Consider the following 21933-nt stretch of genomic DNA (forward strand, 5'->3'; position numbering starts at 1 on the left):
GTCCATCGTGAAAGCTAGCCCACCCTCCATCACCTTGATTGCCATACTGTGCACTATATTCACTTGCTTAACAAAGCAGGGCTGGGATGTTGTATTTACCTGTACTATATTTCACTTTCACAATGTGTATATTTGTTTACAAAACACCTGAATAAACTAATTAATCCATAATTCAGTAGTCAAAATATTGCACAACTGTTGACTGACCAAGAATTATTCAGATATTACTTTTGTGTCTGATTACTCACTTGTGTGTAGTTTCACTAATATTGGAAAGAACAGACGGACATCTGTGAATTATACAAATAACCTGTGTGGATTCAGAACCTGTGGTTGTGTATGCCCTTTGTGCATTTGCTAACTGACTAAACTTCAAAAATAATGTCTTACATTCCTAAATCACAGGAATTTAAATAATGGTGGATTTTAAAATATGCAGAACACACAAAGGAAGGCCTGAGGAGGTTTAAAGACCAGCAGGTCCCCTCAATCACAACTCAATAACACAAAAATTGGCCCCTGGATCTGTATAACAGAGGGAGTGCTGGGGATTCCCTTTTATAGGACGGTTTCCCTCACCCACCCACAGGTGGCATGCTTCATCATAGGGTAACCTCCTCGCACTGCGACTAGTGCGGGCTATGACCCCCTCTCTGAGAGGGAGGAGATCAAGGATGTTTTCTTGTAAGAAAGAGAGGTCAACTAAAACCTTCAGATGAGCTGGGTGTGGAGGAAGTGACAGAGAGAAAGAATGTGTGAGTGAGCTAAAACTAACTCACTGGTATGTCAAATAAACTTTAACAAGGCATCCAGAGGTCAGGATTAAAAACTGGAACTATGGCAGGAGGAGATTCAACCTGTCACAGAAGTCTGAAGGCCGACATGTTTCAGCCTAGTACCCTCCGTAGAGGTGTAGCGGCTTTCTTCAGGACCGACGTGAATTTGAAATGTGAATATACCACACAAACCAATCTTAGTAGGTGGAAAAAGGTATACAACCAGCTAATGCGGTCAATCACCACTCAAGGGTGGAATGCCGACTGGAGGCTTTCTTTCGTAAAGGATTTGGATGCCAGCTCAAATTTTTGCGCCAAGGTTTAAGGTGCCAACTAGCTCACCCGACAATACGGGGAAAATGCCGACCAGCTGAGACAATATTTGAGTGGTGATTGACCGCATTAGCTGGTTGTATACCTTTTTCCAGGTAGCAGCTTCTGGCTTCCCAGCCAAAGGCATGAAGAGACCGGTAAAGAACAGGACGCAAGCCTAGAATGTGAGTTCCTGTCTATTTTATATATTGCATATATGTTCTGCTGCAACTACAGCAGAAAGCATGCACTTATGAAAATACATCTTTCTTTATAAGGGGCCAATGGGAAAGGTTTACCCTTCACTCTGAATATCTCTATCTGAACTTTGTAAAAGAGTGTGAAATATTGCACTCTGTTTTAACTTTGCACACTGTTGCAACTTTAGACCAAAAACGGCTGTCCTACGAAATAGGAATTTTGTGCTTGATGACTTTCAAAAACATCAGAAACTCATAGTGTTAAAAATGGGAACAAAACAGCAAAACAATGGACTGCATTGCACGAAGAATATCCCTTGTATAAATATTTTTAAAAGCAATAATATTTTAAATAACTCACAGAAGCATTTCTTTGAAGTGCTGCATTTCACTAGTCACTTTTTGAAGATTGAATTCAGCTGTCTTCAGTTGGTTCTGCAAATCTGTAGAAGGAAAATTACTCTCAATGAATGACTAATTGAGCATGACACTGACACCATTGAGATACCAGCATATTCATTTATTCTGAGGGGCCTTTTACAAGAAGACCAACACACAGACATGTATGGAGAAGTCGCAGCACTGTATAATTTAAAATAATTATATGTAATGGATGTGCACCTACAGGACTTCTTGCTTTCACAAGTTTGAAAATGTTAAGTATGTTTCTGTAATTACGAGGAATTATTTTTAATTGATTTGCAGTAAAATCATTTTTTGCAGACATTTTAGTAGATTTTGTTTCTTAAAGTGTGTATAACTATTTTAACAGATTAACTTCATATCTAAACAGATTTCACTTTATGTTCAAACAAAATATAGAGTTTCAATGGTGCATGCAGCTTATTTTCAACTATAGAATACTTTAAAACAATATCTGTCCTCTTAGTACCATCGACATTAGGTCAAATGTCCATACTGTGCATAATAATCAGAACATATCCAATATGACTACACCCCCAACTTCCCTTTCCATGTCTGGGCAGTCATACTTATTTGCCTTACTTCCGCTTTCAGGCACAGGGTCAGATGTACGGCGTGATTTTGCATGCGCAAAAGGGTTTGCGAACCCGTTTGTGCATGCAAAATCACTGTTGGCTTGTACAATTCCTAAATAGCGAGTCGCAATTTATTGGCGACTCGCTACTTAGGAATTGCGAGTCGCAATTAGGAAGGGAAGTTCCCTTTCTAATTGCATCCGCAAATCAATGTACAAATGTTTTGTGACCGCAATTGCGGTCGCAAAGCACTCGCAAATTACCACCCTCTTCAAGAGGGTGGTAATGCAGTCGCAATTTGGAAGGGGTCCCCAGGGGACACCTTCCACTTTGTGACTGTCTCCAAAAATATTTTTAAGGGCAGGCAGTGATCCCAGGAACCACTACCTGCCCTTAAAAAATTAAATGAAAAAGTTTCATTTTTTTTTTTAAATGCATCCCGTTTTCCTTTAATGAAACCAGGCTGCATTTGAAAAAATAAACTGCTTTATTTAAAAGCAGTGCCAGGCACGGTGGGCTGCGGAGCCCAGCAGGCCACCAAATGTGAGAGGGCCTGGCATTCCCAATGGGCTCGCAAATTGCGAGAGGCTCGTTGATATTAATGAGCCTCGCAATTTATGACCCCATTGGGAATCGCAAACAGTGGTCAAAACATTGTTGTACATGCACCTCACAAATTTCGAGTCGCAAAAGACTCGCAATTTGCGAGGCGCTATTTTGTGCGTCGTACATCTGGCCCACAATCTCTACTGTCTGCCATGCCTGCTAATCTTCTCCTCCTTTCATGTATTTGCTACCCTTCACCTGTTTCCCATCCCACTTCATATTACAGTGACAGTATCAGTCTGCTCCAGCAGTCATGACTATGTCAGTTTGTGTTTCCTCCTCTAGTCTATTCCATCAAAGTACGCCTTCTTCACCTTACGCTCTTCTCAATTCAGTCCTCCTCAGTTCCTCTCACACTCCCTATTTCATGGAACTACAGCCTAGCTTCTCCACCTCTCTCCATTCCCCAGTCACTACTCCCTTGTATCTCTTCCAAGCTACTTCCTCTATATCCCAATTCATAATTTACCATCATGTTTCCTCATCCAGTCATTGCCTTAGCAATCTAAGTCCTCTGCTCTCTTCCCTCCTTTGGTTCCTGACCTTATCCTACATTGTTCATCGAATGGGGTAAGCAGTCTGGTCGGCTTTTTATAGACACAATCCAACAACAGCCACGTTTTGCAGCCTGATGAGTGCCAAAATGCAGCTTACTTCGATGTTCACCTCCCTGGTGGAAAAAGTATTTGGTCAGATTGAACATCAGCACCATGAGTTCGGAGAAAAGGCTGGACGCCTTCTCACCCAACAGCTGAAGCAGGAGGAGGCCCACCGCTCCATTCCAGCTCTCAAAACACAAGGAGGCTTAATCACTAACCTTATCCAGATCGCAGAAGAAGTTGCATCTTTATTTATTGGACCTATATTCCTCAGCAGTTGAAGACCCTATGTCAGAAGGGGAATCAGAGATTGGACTCCCTATCGAATACTATAAGATAAATGAACAGACTGTGGTGCCATTATTGACTATGGTTTACAAAGATGTGTGAGTCAGATACTATACATGCGGAGTTAAATAGAGCTAACAGTGTACTCCTTCCAAAGCCGACTAAAGACCCTCTTCAATGTGAAAACTATCACTCCATCTCTCTTATAAATACAGACTTAAAAATACTGGCTAAAGTATTGGCCACCCCCTTAAAGAAATTCATCCCATCACCGATTAATAGATCCCAAGTGGGTTTTGTGCCAAGACACTCGTCTTCTAGCCTCCTGTTGCACATCACTTGGCTGGCCTACAAAGATAATGGCAATAAAGTGGAGATTTCCTTAGAAGCCAAGGAGGCATTCAACAGGGTTGAATGTCCTTATTTATTACCGGTCTTACTGAAAGCAGGATTCAAAGATCGCTTCATCACAAAGGTGAATCCTCTATGCCATTCTCCAATGGTAACCATCAGTTGTACTGATTTCAATCCAAACCATTGGCGTTGCACATAAAACTGTCAAGGCTGCCCCCTCTCCCAGATCCTTTTTTGGTTGGCACATGAACCTTTGGCTGCTAAAGGTCAAACATTCAATACTATTCCCAGGCATCCATACAGCGGTGGGGGAAGTGAAACTTCTATATGAGGATGACATCTTAGTTCTACTCGACAACCCGGAACTCGTCATTCCTTTCCTCCTAGACATTCTCAACAAATTTGGGCACTTCTCTGGCTATCAAATTAACGGGATAAAAGTGAGGCTCAACATCTAATTCGAATCACCCCTGAAACAGTCCTGGCAGAGCTACCTTGCAGATGGTCCACTATGATAATCAGATACCTAAGCATGATGATAGGCAATAATTTGACGTAGACAGCAGAGGAAAGCACTGAAGTCCTGCTTACGGTTCTCAACAATAAATGTCTACTCTACGGCTGTCGATGTGGGGTTGAACTCAAACAGTGAAGATGGTGACTGTACCTTTCTTTAACTATCTCTTTGGAATGACTCCAACCGCCATCCGGCATACATGATTCACAAACTTGACAACCTCTTCTAACACCACGTGTGGAACGGATGGAAACCCACACTTAAAATCAGTAAGCTACAGGCCGACACAGGAACATGAGGGCTCCGCCTGCCGGATATGCCACTCTCTTCTATGAAGTGCACCACCTGGCACATTTGGCTTATCTCTACTCCAAAAACCTGAAAAGCGCAACTAGAACGTACTCTCCTCATAGGGATGAATGCCCACAATGAACCTCACAATGCTACACCCACGGCTGAGGGCAAAATAAATCCTGAGCTAACTGAGTTGATCCGAGTACGATAAACCACACATCAGCTTCTACGTCAAAGACAAAGCCCTGCTCTGAAAAAAACAAATTGATCTGCATTGATGGTCAACAACAAAGTGGAAGGACGGGGCAGACTGTTGTTTTCACACTATGGATCAACTTTGGCTTGTGGAGGGTCATAAGTCCTTTGGAGATCTACAGGAGTGAAATATCTACAACTCAAACACTGACTACAATGTGCTAAGGCCACGCTTCCTGAATCAGTGAGACATGATCACCTAAGAAAGTGGACTTATCTCTGGCTTATATAAAGTACTAATAGATAAATTCCACTCTACTTGTCTCTGACGCATACTATGAGGTAAATGGCAAAGTCAAACAGGCAAAATTTAATCTGAAGCACAATTAATGTTTTGTTTTTTCAAACTGCTGCAAGACTGTTATTGGTCTCGGAATCGGAAAATGACTAATCTGACTCCTACAGCAGTGTGTTGGAGATGCAATCATCCAGAATGTGACAATTTGCATATAATGTACTCCTGTCCCTTTCTACAGACAAACTGGCAGCAAATCCCAAATACATAGAACTCATGCAATGATCTGGCCTTACATCCCTCCTGGGAATTGATCTTTCCCCACGACACATGGAAATGTGGCAGATTTAAACAATCATACGAAACGATGGATTGACATAGCGCTTGATGTGGCCACAATGGCCATCCAATGCCCTTGAAAACAAGTGATGCTCCCCTATTGTACTGAATGAATGAAATATGGGTACTATACCACTCTACACATTGGAATTGGAACACTTATTGGACACCGTTCACCTTAAATTTCTCCCACATGAAGAGACATTGCTTTTTTGAAGAATAATCCAACCCGGATGAAGTCCGCATGGACGAAACGTGTTAGCTGGGCTGATGCACATATGTAATAAACTTCAATAAACCGGATTTGAAATAGACGAACAAGACTCCCGATGAATTTCATTGGATGTGATTGTTTGTTGTGTCCTATTGTACTTTGATTCAAAATATATATTTTAAGAAATTGTATGCTCCTTTTAATTTTTGTTCATCAGTGTTTGGATTATCTGTCACTTCTAAGCAGTGGGGTCATGAAAAGTTGAGATATTAACTACAAGTTTATACTAGTGCAACATTGAATGGCCCACATGGCTAGTATTTGTATTTTGAATGAAAGATATGGTGGGGCCTGCCTCACAATAACAAATAATTTACTGCCTTCTGGATAAACTCCCCAGTTCAAAAGCATATGCTTCTCTTTCGTCTCAAAGGCATTTGTTCCTTTCTGAATCCAGGATGAACATGAGGAATGATGGGTCTTTTCCTTTCCTTTCCTTTCTTCTCCTCCTTTCCCCTCTCTTCTTCTATCTTGTTAAAGACTTCATTCAGTGTTCACTGTAGATGCACAATTTGATCTGATTGCTTATATAGAACATTATAATAACATGGTAAGAGGGAGATCATACGATAATATTATGACTTACTACCGACTAGTTTTTCGTTTAACGGTTCTTTTCTATTCAGTGGTTAATTTGTAAAACAAATAAGTGCCGGGGCTCTCATCAGGAGGCAGCTTGCAGCAGCCCATTTCTCCTGTTAGCGCTGCCTAAAACAGAACCAACTACTAACAGTAAAACTGGAGAGAGGATGTGGAGTAATGGTCAGAGCTGCCTACTTTGGAGCTGGGGAACCAGGCTTGAGTCCCTGCATCAGCTCAACATCTTGTGAATCTGGGCAAAACACTTAATTTCCCCGTAAATGAACGTGTTCTTAACTGGTGCTCATGAAAAGTGCCGGTGTTGATGATTAAGTGCCGATGCTGTGCACCAGAAGCCACCGGCTCAAATTAAACAGTGTTTCTATGTCAATTGCTAATGTAAGATTTTTACTTACTGAAATGCAGCAGATATGTGATGCTATTTGAATAAAAAATACTCCTGTAAAGAAATGTCATTAAAAAGAAATGCAATGCTACAAGTTGTGACCTGTACCTCTGGTTTTATCAATTGTCATTTGGCTGCACAGTTTTGGAAATAAATGATTGACTGAATTAATTTTATTACTGAATTGAACTTGCAACATAACAACATATTTATTTTATTTAATGATCTGACAAAATAGCACTTGCAGACTCTAGAAAAAGGAACATGGATTGTAAGAGAAGTAATAGTAGAAAAAGCGAAGAGTTCTCCTAAGTGTAACAATAAAAACAAAATAGAAGTTTTTTCAGGGTTACTAAAACCACTCCACTTTAACTTCAAGATGGAAAACGTCTTTAAAAAAACACTACCACAATTTCACAAAGTAATGGATGATATTTTTGGTGTATATGAAAATGTATAGGGGGTTGATTACATTTAGTGTAATTAGGCCTCCTTTCTCTTTCCCATAGTTGAGCTGTGTAGCTGCTTATTTTTAGTTCGTTTTATAACCAGTTAGAATGCTATTATTTTTCTATCACCGGCTTGCAGACATCATGGTTAGTTGCATTGTACAATGATCATTATGTTATTTCAGACCCCCGCTGAAACCTGATGTGGTACCTCTGTTGATATAGGCTATGCGGATGCTTTAAATGGTTCTCTTTTCAAGTGGTCCTGTTTTGTACAAGTTTGAATTGTGTTTAAGGAAATGCATGTTAATAAATCATTTTTTAAGAAAGTTATATGTGTTTATCTGAGGCCCAGTCAAACTCTGCTGGGGTGAGGCTGAATACACAGAGAGGCACTCTTTGGTCTTTCTATGCAGATAGTAATTGTTGGCAGGTGTTCCTTCACTAAACAGACATATTACTTCCCTCAACTGTTGTATGTACTAGGGTGGTAATGCAGCTCTCGAGGCATTGCCTATGTTTATTTTTTAGGCTTTAGATGGGTAGGGAGCAGTAAAGATTGTTTGTGAATGCAGGTTAAACGGAATATCACATGGCAAGAAACCAGCCTCATTGAGGTGCCCGTCGTAATACACAGCGCTATTCAATGTTTACAAACTCGATGTTTCAGTTTAATATGTATATTTATATATATATATCTCAAACACACATCCAACGCCGATCAGCGCGCAAACAGATGCAACGGACTCCTGAGTTATGCTGTGCCAAGATATTTGGAAGTTTTAATCTGTGCTCGTGCTGCCCATGACGCGTTTCGGCCAAACAATGGCCTTGATCTGCTCCGTGTCCTTGCCGTGGTCTCCGCACTCTCGAGCGGGTGTCCGGTCCAGCGTTGGCAAAACTGCTCAATATCCAACTCCTTACTTTAGCAGTAAATAAGGACCAGCACTCGCATTGGGTTAAATCCTCCCTTCGAATTTACTAGCGATTAAGTTATTCGAACAAGCGCGTTTCGGCGTTAGCCTACGTCAATGTCGACGGGCACTTTTACAGTATTTCGGCCTGAATCATGTTTCGAAGAACATAAGAGGGGGCAATAGAGAAAGGTACCTGAGAAGACTAGAGTTGCGCTTTATTATTGATTTGCAATCAAAATCACCGGGAGGCCTTAACAGCGGGGAGGACTTAGCAGTCCATTTATGATGCAGGGAGGACAAGCTTGCAGCCGGGCATAGGACAGGACAACACATTAGGTGTATAGATGTAGGGATGAGCTTACACAGTCATATTTGAGGCACCCATCTGAGGGTAAGAGTGTTAACACCACGCATAGATAGCCTATCCAAGGCAGGATGCAGCGAAAAGTGGGTAAGCCCATACAGGACGGAATTAAGAAACCCACTTATGCAACATCAGTTGGGGTTAGGACCTCAATGAAAACATGATAAGGTGAAGTGGAAGTAGGCTACTGACGAATATTTATAAAGTGATCATCACGCTACTGATGTATGAATTGATTGACATTTTTAGTTGCGTGGCATTATAAATACAAATTGAAAAGTTTTACTGTGTTATCATGAGCATGTCTATGATGTTAAAATATGCAGCCTTTGGAAAGAATTTGAGTATGACATGCTTCAAGATGGCGCCCGATTAATTTGGATATGTGGTTGTCCGTTTTCATTGCAATGAATCAAAAATGTAATAAATGTTGCTATAGTAACGGCGCCCGTCGGCATCAACGGCATCATCCAAAGGGTGGATTTAACCTAAAGTGAGTGCTGGTCCTTATTTACTATATTATCTACTGGCGGTCGCCAGTAGATAGTTATAGTTAGGACCTATTTTCCATAGGAAATCCGCAACATTCTATTGGGAATATCTTTGGCGCCGATTGACGAATCTTCGCGAAATTCCCCAAACTTTTGGCCAGCTCCGTTCCGCTCCTACCCTGAAAGTTTTGCGGTGATCCATGAAGCGGGGGCCGAGAAAAAAGGGGGGTCCCAAAATGCGTTTTCCCCATGCAATTTCCCATAGGATCTGTTGTCGCAGCTACAGCCCGAACCGCTGAACGGAATGACACCAAATTTGGCAAAGAGGTAGTCCTCAGTTCGGACTCGTGCCTTTTACATATTTGGTGTGAATCTGTTCAGTAGTTCTTGAGAAAATTAGGGTAAAAAAGTTAGTGATATCTATGGCCGCGGAGGATCCGCGGACCGCACCCGCACCGTAAGCGCACCCTCCCCGAACGGAGCGCGCACCCTCCCGATCGCACGCTGAATGCTAATTGGCTGTCGAGCGTCTCTCTACATTCAAAACCAGGAACTGTTGGCGGCCATTTTCTGCCTTGGTAGAAGCGAGGCTGAAGATGGAAGGGGAATAAGTGTGTAAAAGATATAATGGGGGTAGAGTGGAAATACTCTGACCCTCTAGATCTGCTTAGGGGGTCCCAGAAGGACCCCCTGTGGCCCCCCTTTTTAAAAAAAAAAAAGCGGCGAAATGCGCGCATGGTGCGCGCATCCTATCGCGTTGGATGCACGGATTCTCTCGCGGTGGGTGCACGGATCCACGGCAACGTTTTTTTAAAAACGACAAGAAATCATTGGTTGTATAACAACTTTCTACACTGAAAGGTAGGGTGTATATCTTTGTTTTTTAAAGGTATGATTGTTATTGGTTAACAAAAACAGATTGTAAGGAACATTATATATGATAAGCTGATATGTTGAAAAGTCAAGCACACTTCCTGTCTTGTGTAGGAACATTGTGTGCTGAACTTATGACCTGTGAGCTCAGTGCAGTGTTCCATGACCTGTTTCTATGGTAACAGGCAGAAGGCAGATTGGGGGAAGGGTTGAAATGTATTTCAGTTGGAAAGGGTTGAAATGTTTAACCAATAGAAATGTGTGTTTGCTTTTGAGTTTATGTGCGAAGGATTGTTATTTAATGTTTACATGTATATGTGTGGAAAATGAAAGGGAAACTTTTCCATTCTTTGCTTTTGCTGAGAGGTGCACAGTGCAGAGATTCTGTAAAATAAAATATGGTGAGTGATTGATATACTCCTTAATCTACAAAAGAACTTGAAAGATGAGTTATTTAATTGTGAGGGGATGTATGTAGACCATTTTGATTGTAATCAGACTAATGTATTTTTCCTGCTAAAGTGTAGGGAGTACTTTTTTTCTCTACAATGTGTGTGCATGTAGAAACCATTCTGTGATAGGCATTTGTGTTTTTCATGTGTCTGTAGACAGATAACTGTGCAGTTTTTATATTTTGGTAGAATTAGAAACCAGTCATTGTTTATGAATTTGTGAAATGAGTTATGTTATGTTTCTATACTAAAATGTAGTACTACTTCTAGATGTGTTTTGATATAGTGCAAGGGATAGTGTTGTTTGTCTAGAATCACACTGTGAGTCTGTGTGCATTTGGGAACCACTGTGAGAGAAGCGTTTGGTAACATCGTGTATTTGCTGACAGATAACTGTTTTAAAACCAGTCAGGTTGTCAAGTTTTAGTAGCATTAGAAGACAGTTATGGCTTATGCTTTCATTAAATGAGTGAGGCATTGACAGTAAATTGCAGTCGTGAAATATGTAGATTGTGTGCAGTTCCCTTACCACTTGCACTGTAGTGAATGAGTTTTGGTAAGCTCATAGGGATAGTGGTGCTTGTCTAGAATCACACTGTGAGTTAGTGTGTATTTGGGATCAGTGTGAGAGAATCATTTGGTAACATCATGTCTTTGCTGACAGATAACTGTTTTAAAATCTGTCATGTTGTGAAGTTTTAGTAGCATTCGAATCCAGTCTTTGCTTATATGTTGATTAAATGAGTCATGCTTTGACACTGATGTGCTGTACTTAAATATGTAGATTGTGTGCAGTACCATTAACTCTTCCAGACTAGTGAATGAAATTTGGTAAACTCCTAGGATAGTGTTGCTTGTCTAAAATATGTGAGTCTGTGTGCATTTGGGTAAGGATTGTGAGAGAAGCATTTGGTAACATCGTGTATTTGCTGACAGATAACTGTTTTAAAACCTGTCATGTTGTCAAGTTTTAGTAGCATTAGAAGACAGTTATGGCTTATGCTTTCATTATATGAGTCAGGCATTGACAGTAAATTGCAGTCGTGAAATATGTAAATTGTGTGCAGTTCCCTTATCACTTCCAGTGTAGTGAATGAGTTTTGGTAAACTCCTAGGAATACTGGTGCTTGTCTAGAATCACACTGTGAGTCTGTGTGCATTTGGGAACCACTGTGAGAGAAGCGTTTGGTAACATTGTGTATTTGCTGAGAGAAAACTGTTTTAAAACCTGTCATGTTGTCAGGTTTTAGTAGCATTAGAAGCCAGTCTTTGCTTATGTGTTGATTAAATGAGTCAGGCATTGACACTAAAGAGCAGTCGTGAAATATGTAGATTGTGTGCAGTTCCCTTATCACTTCCAGTGTAGTGAATGAGTTTTGGTAAACTCCTAGGGATACTGGTGCTTGTCTAGAATCACACTGTGAGTCTTTGTGCATTTGGGAACCACTGTGAAAGAAGCGTTTGGTAACATTGTGTATTTGCTGACAGAAAACTGTTTTAAAACTTGTCATGTTGTCAAGTTTTAGTAGCATTAGAAGCCAGTCATTGCTTATGCGTTGATTAAATGATCAGGCATTGACACTAAAGTGCAGTCGTGAAATATGTAGATTGTGTGCAGTTCCCTTACCACTTCCACTGTAGTGAATGAGTTTTGGTAAGCTGCTAGGGATAGTGTTGTTTGTCTAGAATCACACTGTGAGTCTGTGTGTATTTGGGAACCACTGTGAGAGAAGTGTTTGGTAACATCGTGTATTTGCTGACAGATAAGTGTTGTAAAACATGTCATTTTGTCAAGTTTTAGTAGCATTAGAAGGCAGTTATGGCTTATGCTTTCATTATATGAGTCAGGCATTGACAGTAAATTGCAGTTGTGAAATATGTAGATTGTGTGCAGTTCCCTTACCACTTGCACTGTAGTGAATGAGTTTTGGTAAACTCATAGGGATAGTGGTGCTTGTCTAGAATCACACTGTGAGTTAGTGTGTATTTGGGATCACTGTGAGAGAAGCATTTGGTGACATCATGTATTTGCTGACAGATAACTGTTTTAAAACCTGTCATGTTGTGAAGTTTTAGTAGGATTAGAATCCAGTCTTTGCTTATGCGTTGATTAAATGAGTCATACTTTGACACTGATGTGGTGTACTTAAATATGTAGATTGTGTGCAGTACCATTAACTCTTCCAGAGTAGTGAATGAGTTTTGGTAAACTCCTAGGATAGTGTTGCTTGTCTAAAATCACACTGTGAGTCTGTGTGCATTTGGGTGAGGATTGTGAGAGAAGCATTTGGTAACATCGTGTATTTGCTGACATATACCCGTTTTAAAACCGGTCATGTTGTGAAGTTTTAGTAGCATTAGAAGCCAGTCTTTGCTTATGCTTTGTTTATATGAGTCAGGCTTTGACATAAAAGTGCAGTCCTGAAATATGAAGATTGTGTGCAGTTCGCTTACCGCTTCCACAGTAGTGAATGATTTTTGGTAAACTCCTAGGTATAGTGGTTGTTGTCTAGAATTACACTGTGAGTCTGTGTGCATTTGAGAACCACTGTGAGAGAAGCATTTGGTAACATCGTGTATTTGCTGACAGATAACTAATTTAAAACCTCTCATGTTGTCAAGTTTTAGTAGCATTAGAAGCTAGTCTTTGCTTATGCATTGATAAAACGAGTCAGGGTTTGACACTAAGGTGCAGTACCATGTACTATTCTGTTCACTGTGGCAGAACTGTCCTAGAAGTAGTCTGATTATTTAGTCAGTTTCTAAGTACCAAATAGATTGCTTCAAATAAAAGACTAGACAGTATCCATACACTTCCAGGAAACATCCTGTCACTTCCTTTGCAGTCCTCTAGAGACCCATTCAACAGCATGTACTAATCCATTGACTGTGCCAAACCTCAAACACTTATAAATTCACCTAGACACTCTCTTTCCAGTACTCTAATGATTCAGTCACTGCCTAAGTATTCATGCACTGAGCCAGGTCTTAGCACATGGACTACGTCAAACCCATATCCACTATGCATGCAGTCCTCTAACCACCTACACACTTGTCTTTCACACCTTCAATTCCCCAGTCAGTATCCGTTCACTTCCAGCAAACACCCTGTCACTGCCATTGCACTCCTCTAGTGACCCATTCAGCATCATGTACTAATCCATTCACAGCGCCAAACCCTAATAAATTCACCCAGGCACTCTCCTTGCAGTACTCTAATCATTCAGTCAGTACCCAAGTACTCATCCAGTGACCCAGGCCTTAGTATATGGACTGCTTCAAACCCTTATCCTCTATGTATGCAGTCCTCTAACCACCTACACAATTGTCTTTCACACCTTCAATTCCCTAGTCAGTCTCCATACACTTCCAGGAAATACCCTGTCACTCTCTTTGCAGTCCTCTAGTGACCCATTCAGCACCATGTACTAATCCATTCACTGTGCTAAAAACCAAACACTTATAAATTCACCAAGATACTATCTTTGCAGTACTCTAATCATTCAGTCAGTGCCTAAGTATTCATACACTGAGCCAGGCCATAGCACATGGACTGCTTCAAACCCCTATGCACTATGCATGCAGTCTTCTAACCGCCTAGACACTTGTCTTTCACACTTTCAATTTCCTAGTCAGTATCCATACAGTCCAGCACTTGTCACTGCCTTTGCACTCCTCTAGTGACCCATTCAGTACCAAGTGCTAATCTATTCCCTGTGCGAAAAGCATAGCACTTATAAATTCACCTAGGCACTCTCCTTGCTGCACGATAATCATTCAGTCAGTACCCAAGTAGTCATGGAGTGAGCCAGGCCTTAGCACATGGACTGCTTTAAATGCCTATGCAGTATGGATGCAGTCCTCTAATCACCTACACAGTTGTGTTTCACACCTTCTATTCCCTAGTTAGTATTCATACTCTTCTAGCAAACACCCTGTGAGTCACCCAGTGTGTCTCCTTATAGTACTGTAATAGTTTAGTCAGTTAGCATGTAGTCTTTTAGTGAGGTACGCTTTAGGGCATGAACTGCTTCAAAGTAGTATGCACTATGCATTTAGTGTTTTAATGATCGTCACACTTGTGGTTCAGGGCTAAAGTTTCATAGTCAGTTTTTATATAAAATGTGTTTGTACAGTAATGGAATAGTATAAATTTGAAAGTTATTAATATACATTTATTTGTGATTCTTTTTTACAGATACAGAACAGGAGTGTTTCTCATCTGTTTGCACTCATCTCGTGCAAGATTGTTTGGATGAAGGGTCCTTAGGTGTTTCATCATATTTGCTGTGCCGCACGAGTATTTTTTGTTAGGATCTCCTCGCAAAAGAACTCTTTGGCAAATCTTGCGAGTGACGAAGGTGGCATTGGTCTTTGTTTGCTCCTTGGAAAAAGTAATACATTTCCTCACCACTGAAGAAAAACGTTGTTGGTGTGGTGCCTTCTGCAAAACATTTTCTTCAGATTCGGTAAATATTTTAAAGCGGCAACATTTACAGTTTTTGTAAGTTAAACTTATAACATTTTGTTAGCTGTATGCATTTTATATATCTGTGATTTGTTTCTTGTGGCATTTTGTTGAGAATACCATGTTGTTTTTTTTTTAACAATCTTTCTTATTTTCCAGGTCTGTCGTCGACATCCATTGTCCCCACAGTAGTGTTCCGCCTTGTTGTTTTTTATTATTGTTGTTACATTTTGTTTATTAGTTTATTGTTCATATATATGTTAATAAAAAAATAAAGTTTGAAAATAGTTTTTCGCTTATATATTTATTATTATAAAAAATAAAGTTTGAAAAAAAATTAATAACGTTTTTGGTTGTTCTCTTAACTGCTGTGTGACTCTTTCTTGTTCTTATTACTGTTATTTGATGGAGTCCACCATGGTGTTAAATTTTGGGGCACTTATCGCTGGAATATTGGTGATATCTGCAGTTTGCACCAACTTCTGAATAGTGTGTTAGATTTATCTCAACTTTACTTCCGTTAAAGTGCTGATAATGAAATGGAGAGTAGCCGTTCCTGTGCAAAAAGACACGAGGTGCACCTTTCCGATTTATTCTAAATACTAAAATCCTGTATTGAATTGCACTGAGATATTGGCTGCACTTACAGTGTAGACACAAAATCTATTAAGAAATCTCATTGTATGTATATTGATTGGGAATAGTGCGTCAGGTGCTGGATCTTGATGAGATACACTGCTCAGTTCGTATATTGTCCTGCACACGAAAAAAATCACATCACAACTTCCACACCAATTGCAATGCGAAACAAATTCCGGCGATAAGACACGTTAGCACCAGGGATTTTACACCTGCTTTCTGCTGGTGTTAAGCAGGACAACTACCTGCACCATGAAAGGGAACACAGCCAAGAGCCACACCAGAACACCCACAGGTACCATAGAGTCAATGAGCATGATACAGGGATACCCATGAGGGCCAGAAGACTCATCTCAACAAGTCCAGGACCGCCAATGCCCCCAAAAACCCACATCTTAGTAAGTGTGTCCCTGTGGTCATTGTCTTAGCATGATAGGCACGAGCCCTGCAACATCACAGTGTGCTGTCACCTCAGCGTTGGCAGTGAGCCTGGATGTGTAGCTACGCACGCATCCTCCTGCATGCACAACTGACGTGTGCTGGTCTGGGGTTCACAGGTCAGTGCAGGGGTGTGCCTATCCGGCAAGGGGAACGGGTTGTCTCGGACATGTCCGTGTACAGGAAGTGTGGTAAGTGTGTCTCTGTGTTCTGGTGTGGCCTGCTACAAGAGCCGCAGCAGTTGATGTTGTAAACTGGCATGCACCACCTCCAAACGGCACTGTGATGTTGTAGTTGGAATGTAGCAGGACATGCGCAAATAGGCATTACAATGGTGTGCCGTACGAGTGCACGAGATACAACAGCGCACCATACAAAAGTGTGGGGGCTCGTGGGAGGGAGGTGCAGCCGTTTGGCAACGTAACACACAGTGAACTCGACCATGTGCCACATGCTGGGTATCTCATCCATGATGACCACGGTCGCAGCCATCCCACAACACCAACGACTGGCCTTTGTACACATCCTGTATGAATGCAGCGTGGTTTTCACTTCTATGCTCGTTCAGTGGTGTGATGTTGGCGGGTTGTGTGACTTGTGCTGCTTGTTGGTGTGTTTCATTTTGGCCATTGTTAGTCTATATGTGTGTTGTACTTAATTGTGCATGTGTGCCATTCTGCCCATCTCCCCCCCCTCCCCCCACTCCCTGCTTCTTCCTCTCCCTAGTGCTGTTGTGTCTATAATTTCGTTGCTGCACACATAAATACATGTAAAGAATAAATTAGAATAGTTACTTGATTCTTTTAGGTTTCAAAACTTCTCAATGGGTTTCTTTTTAATTTTCCATATGAACCGTTTTTTTAATATTCAACAACACATAGAAGTCAGAAGTGCAACGTATTCTATCAACACACTTTCTAGAACATTCTACAACACGTGCAGGTTAAAAGTTCATCAATTTTTAAAAACTTAACGATATTTTTTTGTAACATTTTCTTGAATATTTAACGACACGTGCAGGTTAAAAGTTGACGATTGTTTTAAGTTCGAACAGTGCCTTCCAAATGCAAGTGGCAGGTGTGGTTGATCTGAGCAAATTTTATCCTTTGATATGTACTCCACGTTGAAACTGCTTTTTCTTAACCAATCACAAAGATGCTTTTCTACAAAACTAATGTGCACCCTACTTTTAAAAAAGAATGCTTTTCATGATATCTTCAGAGATAAGTTATAGATAGGAATTAGCATTTAAAAAACCTTTGAAATTCATTGAAAAAAATCATAGGTTTCATGCACGTTATAGTTAGGAATTGGCATTTAAAAAACCTTTGAAATTCACTGAAAAAACCAAAGGTTTCAGGGGCATTTGAGATGTCATCAGTGATGTCATCAGTGATGTCACTGACCATGTCATGAGTGATGTAATATGTGACGTCATCAGCAGTGCATTGCGGGGGCGCGAGTTATAGTTAGCTGAACTAACTATAACAGGGGAATTTCTAGGGTTTTGTACGAGGGAAATGTCCAGCTAACTATAACGCCCCTGAAACCTATGGTTTTTTCAGTGAATTTCTAAGGTTTTTTAAATGCCAATTCCTAACTATAACTCCCCTGAAACCTTTGGTTTTTTCAGTGAATATATATATATATATATATATATATATATATATATAAAACTTTTTGTTGAGTTTTATGTAGCGTGAACTAGACCCGAGACATCGGGTATCAGAGCGCTTTACATGAGCACCGGTTTCATTACAGATGGACACATTCTTTTTTGTTAGGCACGGGAAGATTAAGGTATTTGCCCAGAATCACAGGATGTTGAGCTTCGTTGCTGAGGCTCGAACCCAGTTCCCGAGCTTCAAGGTTGGCCACTCTAGCCGTAAGGCTACATTCTCATTCTCTCTCTCTCCCTCTCCCTCACCCTCTCCCTCACTCTCTCTCTATATATATACATATATATATATATATATATATATTATCTACTGGCGGTCGCCAGTAGATAGTTATAGTTAGGTCGTGGTTTCCATAGGAAAAGCGTTTTTTCTTTTCCCAATAACTTTGCCGCTGGTTGACGAATCTTTGTGAAATTTCCAAAACTTGTTGCCCGCTCCAGTCAGCTCCTATCCTGAAAATTTCAGGGTGATTCGCCAAGCGGGGGCCGGGAAAAAATGGGGGTCCCAAAAAACGTGTTTTCTCCATGTTATTTTCCATAGGAAACTTTAGACACGGCTACAGCTCGAACTGCTGAACGGAATTACACCAAATTTGGCAAAAAAAGGTAGCCCTTGTATCAGAAAGAGACTTTTTTTTAAATGGTGTAAATCCGTTCAGCAGTTCCTGAGATATTAAAAAAAAGAGGTTGAAAAAGGAATTTCCCATAGGTAACTTTAGACACGGCTACAGCTCGAACTGCTGAACGGAATTACACCAAATTTGGCAAAAATGCTGCACTCAGGTAGAGTGGATAAGCCCAAAGACAAATATAGGGTCTATAAGAATGGGGAGTGGAAGGACATGCTCCAGAAGGGGTACACACACACACACACACACACATAGAGGAAGGGAGACTACGCTAGATGACCTATAAGAAGCAAGTCATGAGAGTGACAATGAGGCCAACAGAAGGTAAGCATTGGGCAGTCTCCAAGCCCACTGATAGAAAACACAAAGTCTTGAACAGACAGCGTATGCACTGTCTAAGGAAGACCTAAAAAGGGGAGGACTGTGCTTCAAAAACGTCGAAGCAATAAATACACGTGTTCAGATACGAAAAAATTAGCACTGGCATAAAAAGTTGCTTAGAGCAAATTTACGGCAACAAATAAATAAGGTCACATATTCAATGATGGTAAAAAAAAAGTCCCTTGCATAGCCTGTCCGCAAGGATGAAAATCATTGCTTTCATGACATCGAATGATTGCATTCTGTGCCTGCAAGGATGAAAATCATTGCTTTTATGACATCGAATGATTGCATTCTGTGACCGGATCACTATTCTTTTGCATGCCAGTAAGTCTACAACTAAAAAATACCTAAACAAAATTAATCATACCTGGTGATAGTAAAAATCATGAGAAATTCTGACCATACGTTAACTTGTGCTTAACCAATCCTAGAAATATACCAGTGGATGGTTCAAATAAATGGCTTCGCAAAGGATCTCTCGCATGTGGAGCATAAAAGTACCACTGATTGAACACCAACTTTTTACCATTGCAATTTTTTGACATCCTGCTATGTTCTACAGGTTGGCACCTCTACTATCCTACGCAGCTATACCACATGCATGCTGGAGGGACAAGTAATAACTACAGCATTCTACTCGATAGAGTATCATATTCCTGGCTGTCTTTTGGTTGTTCAATAAACGTGGTCAAAAGTATGTGCAGTAATTATTAATCAAACCTTAGCAGGTTCCCTTATCAGGATACTTTTCTAGTTCCATGTTTATTTTGCTAAAACTCTATTATTTATTTTAAAGCAAAATCGAAAGAATTTAAGCCCAGATTGTATTCATCCTCAATGATGTCCACCTTTCGTTATATAAGGAGACCTTCCAGAAGATCGGATTATTCCTGCTTTGGTCATGTCTTGTAATTGCCCCAGAGATATTTGGGAAGCATTTCACTTCATACTCTATGACACAGGTTTTATCTAAACCCATACTTAATTAATCCAGCTAGACCAACAGCGTGGATTTGTCTTTGAACGTTTGACTGCGCTACCATAACAAATCCAGGCTGAGGACCAGAGGAAGAACTGTAGCATGTTAGAATTCGTTCTAGCACCATAAAAGGGAGACATTGTTTAACAATGCACGCGTTACAACGTGTTGAATTACAACGCAATTTTTACAATGCAAAATTCATTACAACGCATGCCCCAAAATAATGCCCCGGCGGAGTTAGAATAGTAATTTGTGTTGTAATGGATTACTTGTTGTAATGGTTTGTGTTGTAAAAAGTGTGTTGTAATGGCATGCGTTGTAAATGCGTGCGTTGTAATGTGTCCTATTCCTATAAAAGGGCATGCAGATCTATATTTTTGTCCTTTGTAATTTCCACAAGTCAGAGTTGGAGGAATAAATACGCGGGGCTCCATATCTTGCTCCCATTCCGTCTGCTCTTATTTAATTACAAACTCTATCTCTTCAAGACATTTTGGTCCGAACGCCAATTAATGTTAGTCAATATTTTCCAGAAACCGTAAATGTACCCAATAAGCAATTTACTTTTATTTTTCATGCCCACCTCCCAACTTGCCACTGCCAGCTGAGCTAAACAGGAGATATATACCAGCTTAAAAAAGCAGGAGATATATACCAGCTTTAGCTTAAAAAGTAAATCATTCTTACACATGGCCTCCAAATGTTCATGTAGACATCTCCATACTCCCAGGTTTTTTATGACTGTGACACAGGCACGTTTCAGCTCACACATAAGGGCAATAAATAAAACTACAGCTCTAACCAAAAAGAAAACTCTGCAAGGCCCCCTAAATATATCTGGGATGAATGTAATTTGCTTTTATGTAAATATTCTAAATAAATTACTCAAAATTACACGTAATTCACAAATGGCACTTAACACTGTATTGTGCAAAATTGATGCATTTCATACCAAAAATATAACCCAAAAAACACAACTGCTGTGAACAACAGCTGCTGATGTTATGGTAATTTGTGTTGATCCCATGTTGCTGGGCGGCGTAATGGCATAATTTCATGAATTTCGTTTAACAAATGTAAAACCAAAATAACGAGCCCACAAAACCTCGTCAAAGTAGACAGTTTCCAGTATAGGAACTGGACAGAAAATCTAGCATGATACGCTGCCAGCTTTCTTCTGAAATTTATTAACTTGAAATAATTTGCAATAAATACAAAAGTAAGATTGACTAATATAGAAGATACTTCCTGGGAGATAATCAGGGCAACATTAAGACACAGATCTCCAAGGTACTTCATGTTATTTGATGTTACTACTGTTTTGTAACCAATATCAGGAAATAAGAAAAATTGACCAGAAACATTGGTATTGGATTAGTAATGATACTGACATAATGCTTATTGATGCTCAGAAATGCCTTTCAGTAAGTTACCAAATATGGAAGATATTATAAATAGGAATCATCTTGAACGTGATAAGATATATTAGAACATTGGAATGTTGAGCGTTCCATTGAAAATAATGGAGTGCTCCAGGATTCTAATGGCTGGTAGATGCCCAGAGCTCCAACATTCTAAAGTTGTCATTCACAACTGTTGCTGTGAACAAAGGCCTCACGGAGCCCGAGGCATTGAGGCCTGTGTTTTATTTGTTAGAACATTCTGCCCTCCAGTGGGGTAATGTTGTAGCAGTCTTATAGCCCTCCATAGTTGGGCTATACTGTCCATTAAAGCACCCTTCTTAAAGGCCCTTGGCTTCGGCTTGGGCCTTTAACACTGGAGCGGGCCTTTTAATGGCCGGTATAGCCTGATATGGCGGGCTATAAGGCTATATTAAATACCTGAATTCCCCCCTTCCGAGGGGCTTCTTTAGCTGTGACATCTGTAAAATGTGTGCCCATGCAAGAAATGATAAAATGAACTCTAACAGTGGAACTAATCTAAAAGGGAAATGGCCTGCTTCTGGAGCTGGCTTTCCACATTCCCAGAATATGTAACCTCATCTGGTATTCCAAAACCATAAGCTGGAACGAAAATACACAAGCTTCAACAATTTTAGAACATCAATGAGAAATCAGGAAAAATTACTTACAGCAGGCTAGAGAAAAGCATTTCTCAGAAAAACCGATGAAACAAA

General features: G+C 40.4%; 1 protein-coding gene across 3 annotated transcripts in view; it reads right to left on the reverse strand.

The window, feature by feature from the left end:
* LEKR1 (leucine, glutamate and lysine rich 1) overlaps positions 1-21933 on the reverse strand; it is a 775178-nt gene that overhangs the window by 202858 nt on the left and 550387 nt on the right. For all 3 annotated transcript variants that reach the window (XM_085634762.1, XM_085634761.1, XM_085634764.1), the window contains one exon: positions 1650-1731. In XM_085634762.1, the coding sequence (XP_085490888.1) occupies positions 1650-1731 (82 nt within the window). The remainder of the gene's footprint in view (positions 1-1649; positions 1732-21933) is intronic.

Source organism: Triturus cristatus, chromosome 11, assembly GCF_964204655.1.
Source record: "Triturus cristatus chromosome 11, aTriCri1.1, whole genome shotgun sequence".
Lineage (NCBI taxonomy): Eukaryota > Metazoa > Chordata > Amphibia > Caudata > Salamandridae > Triturus > Triturus cristatus.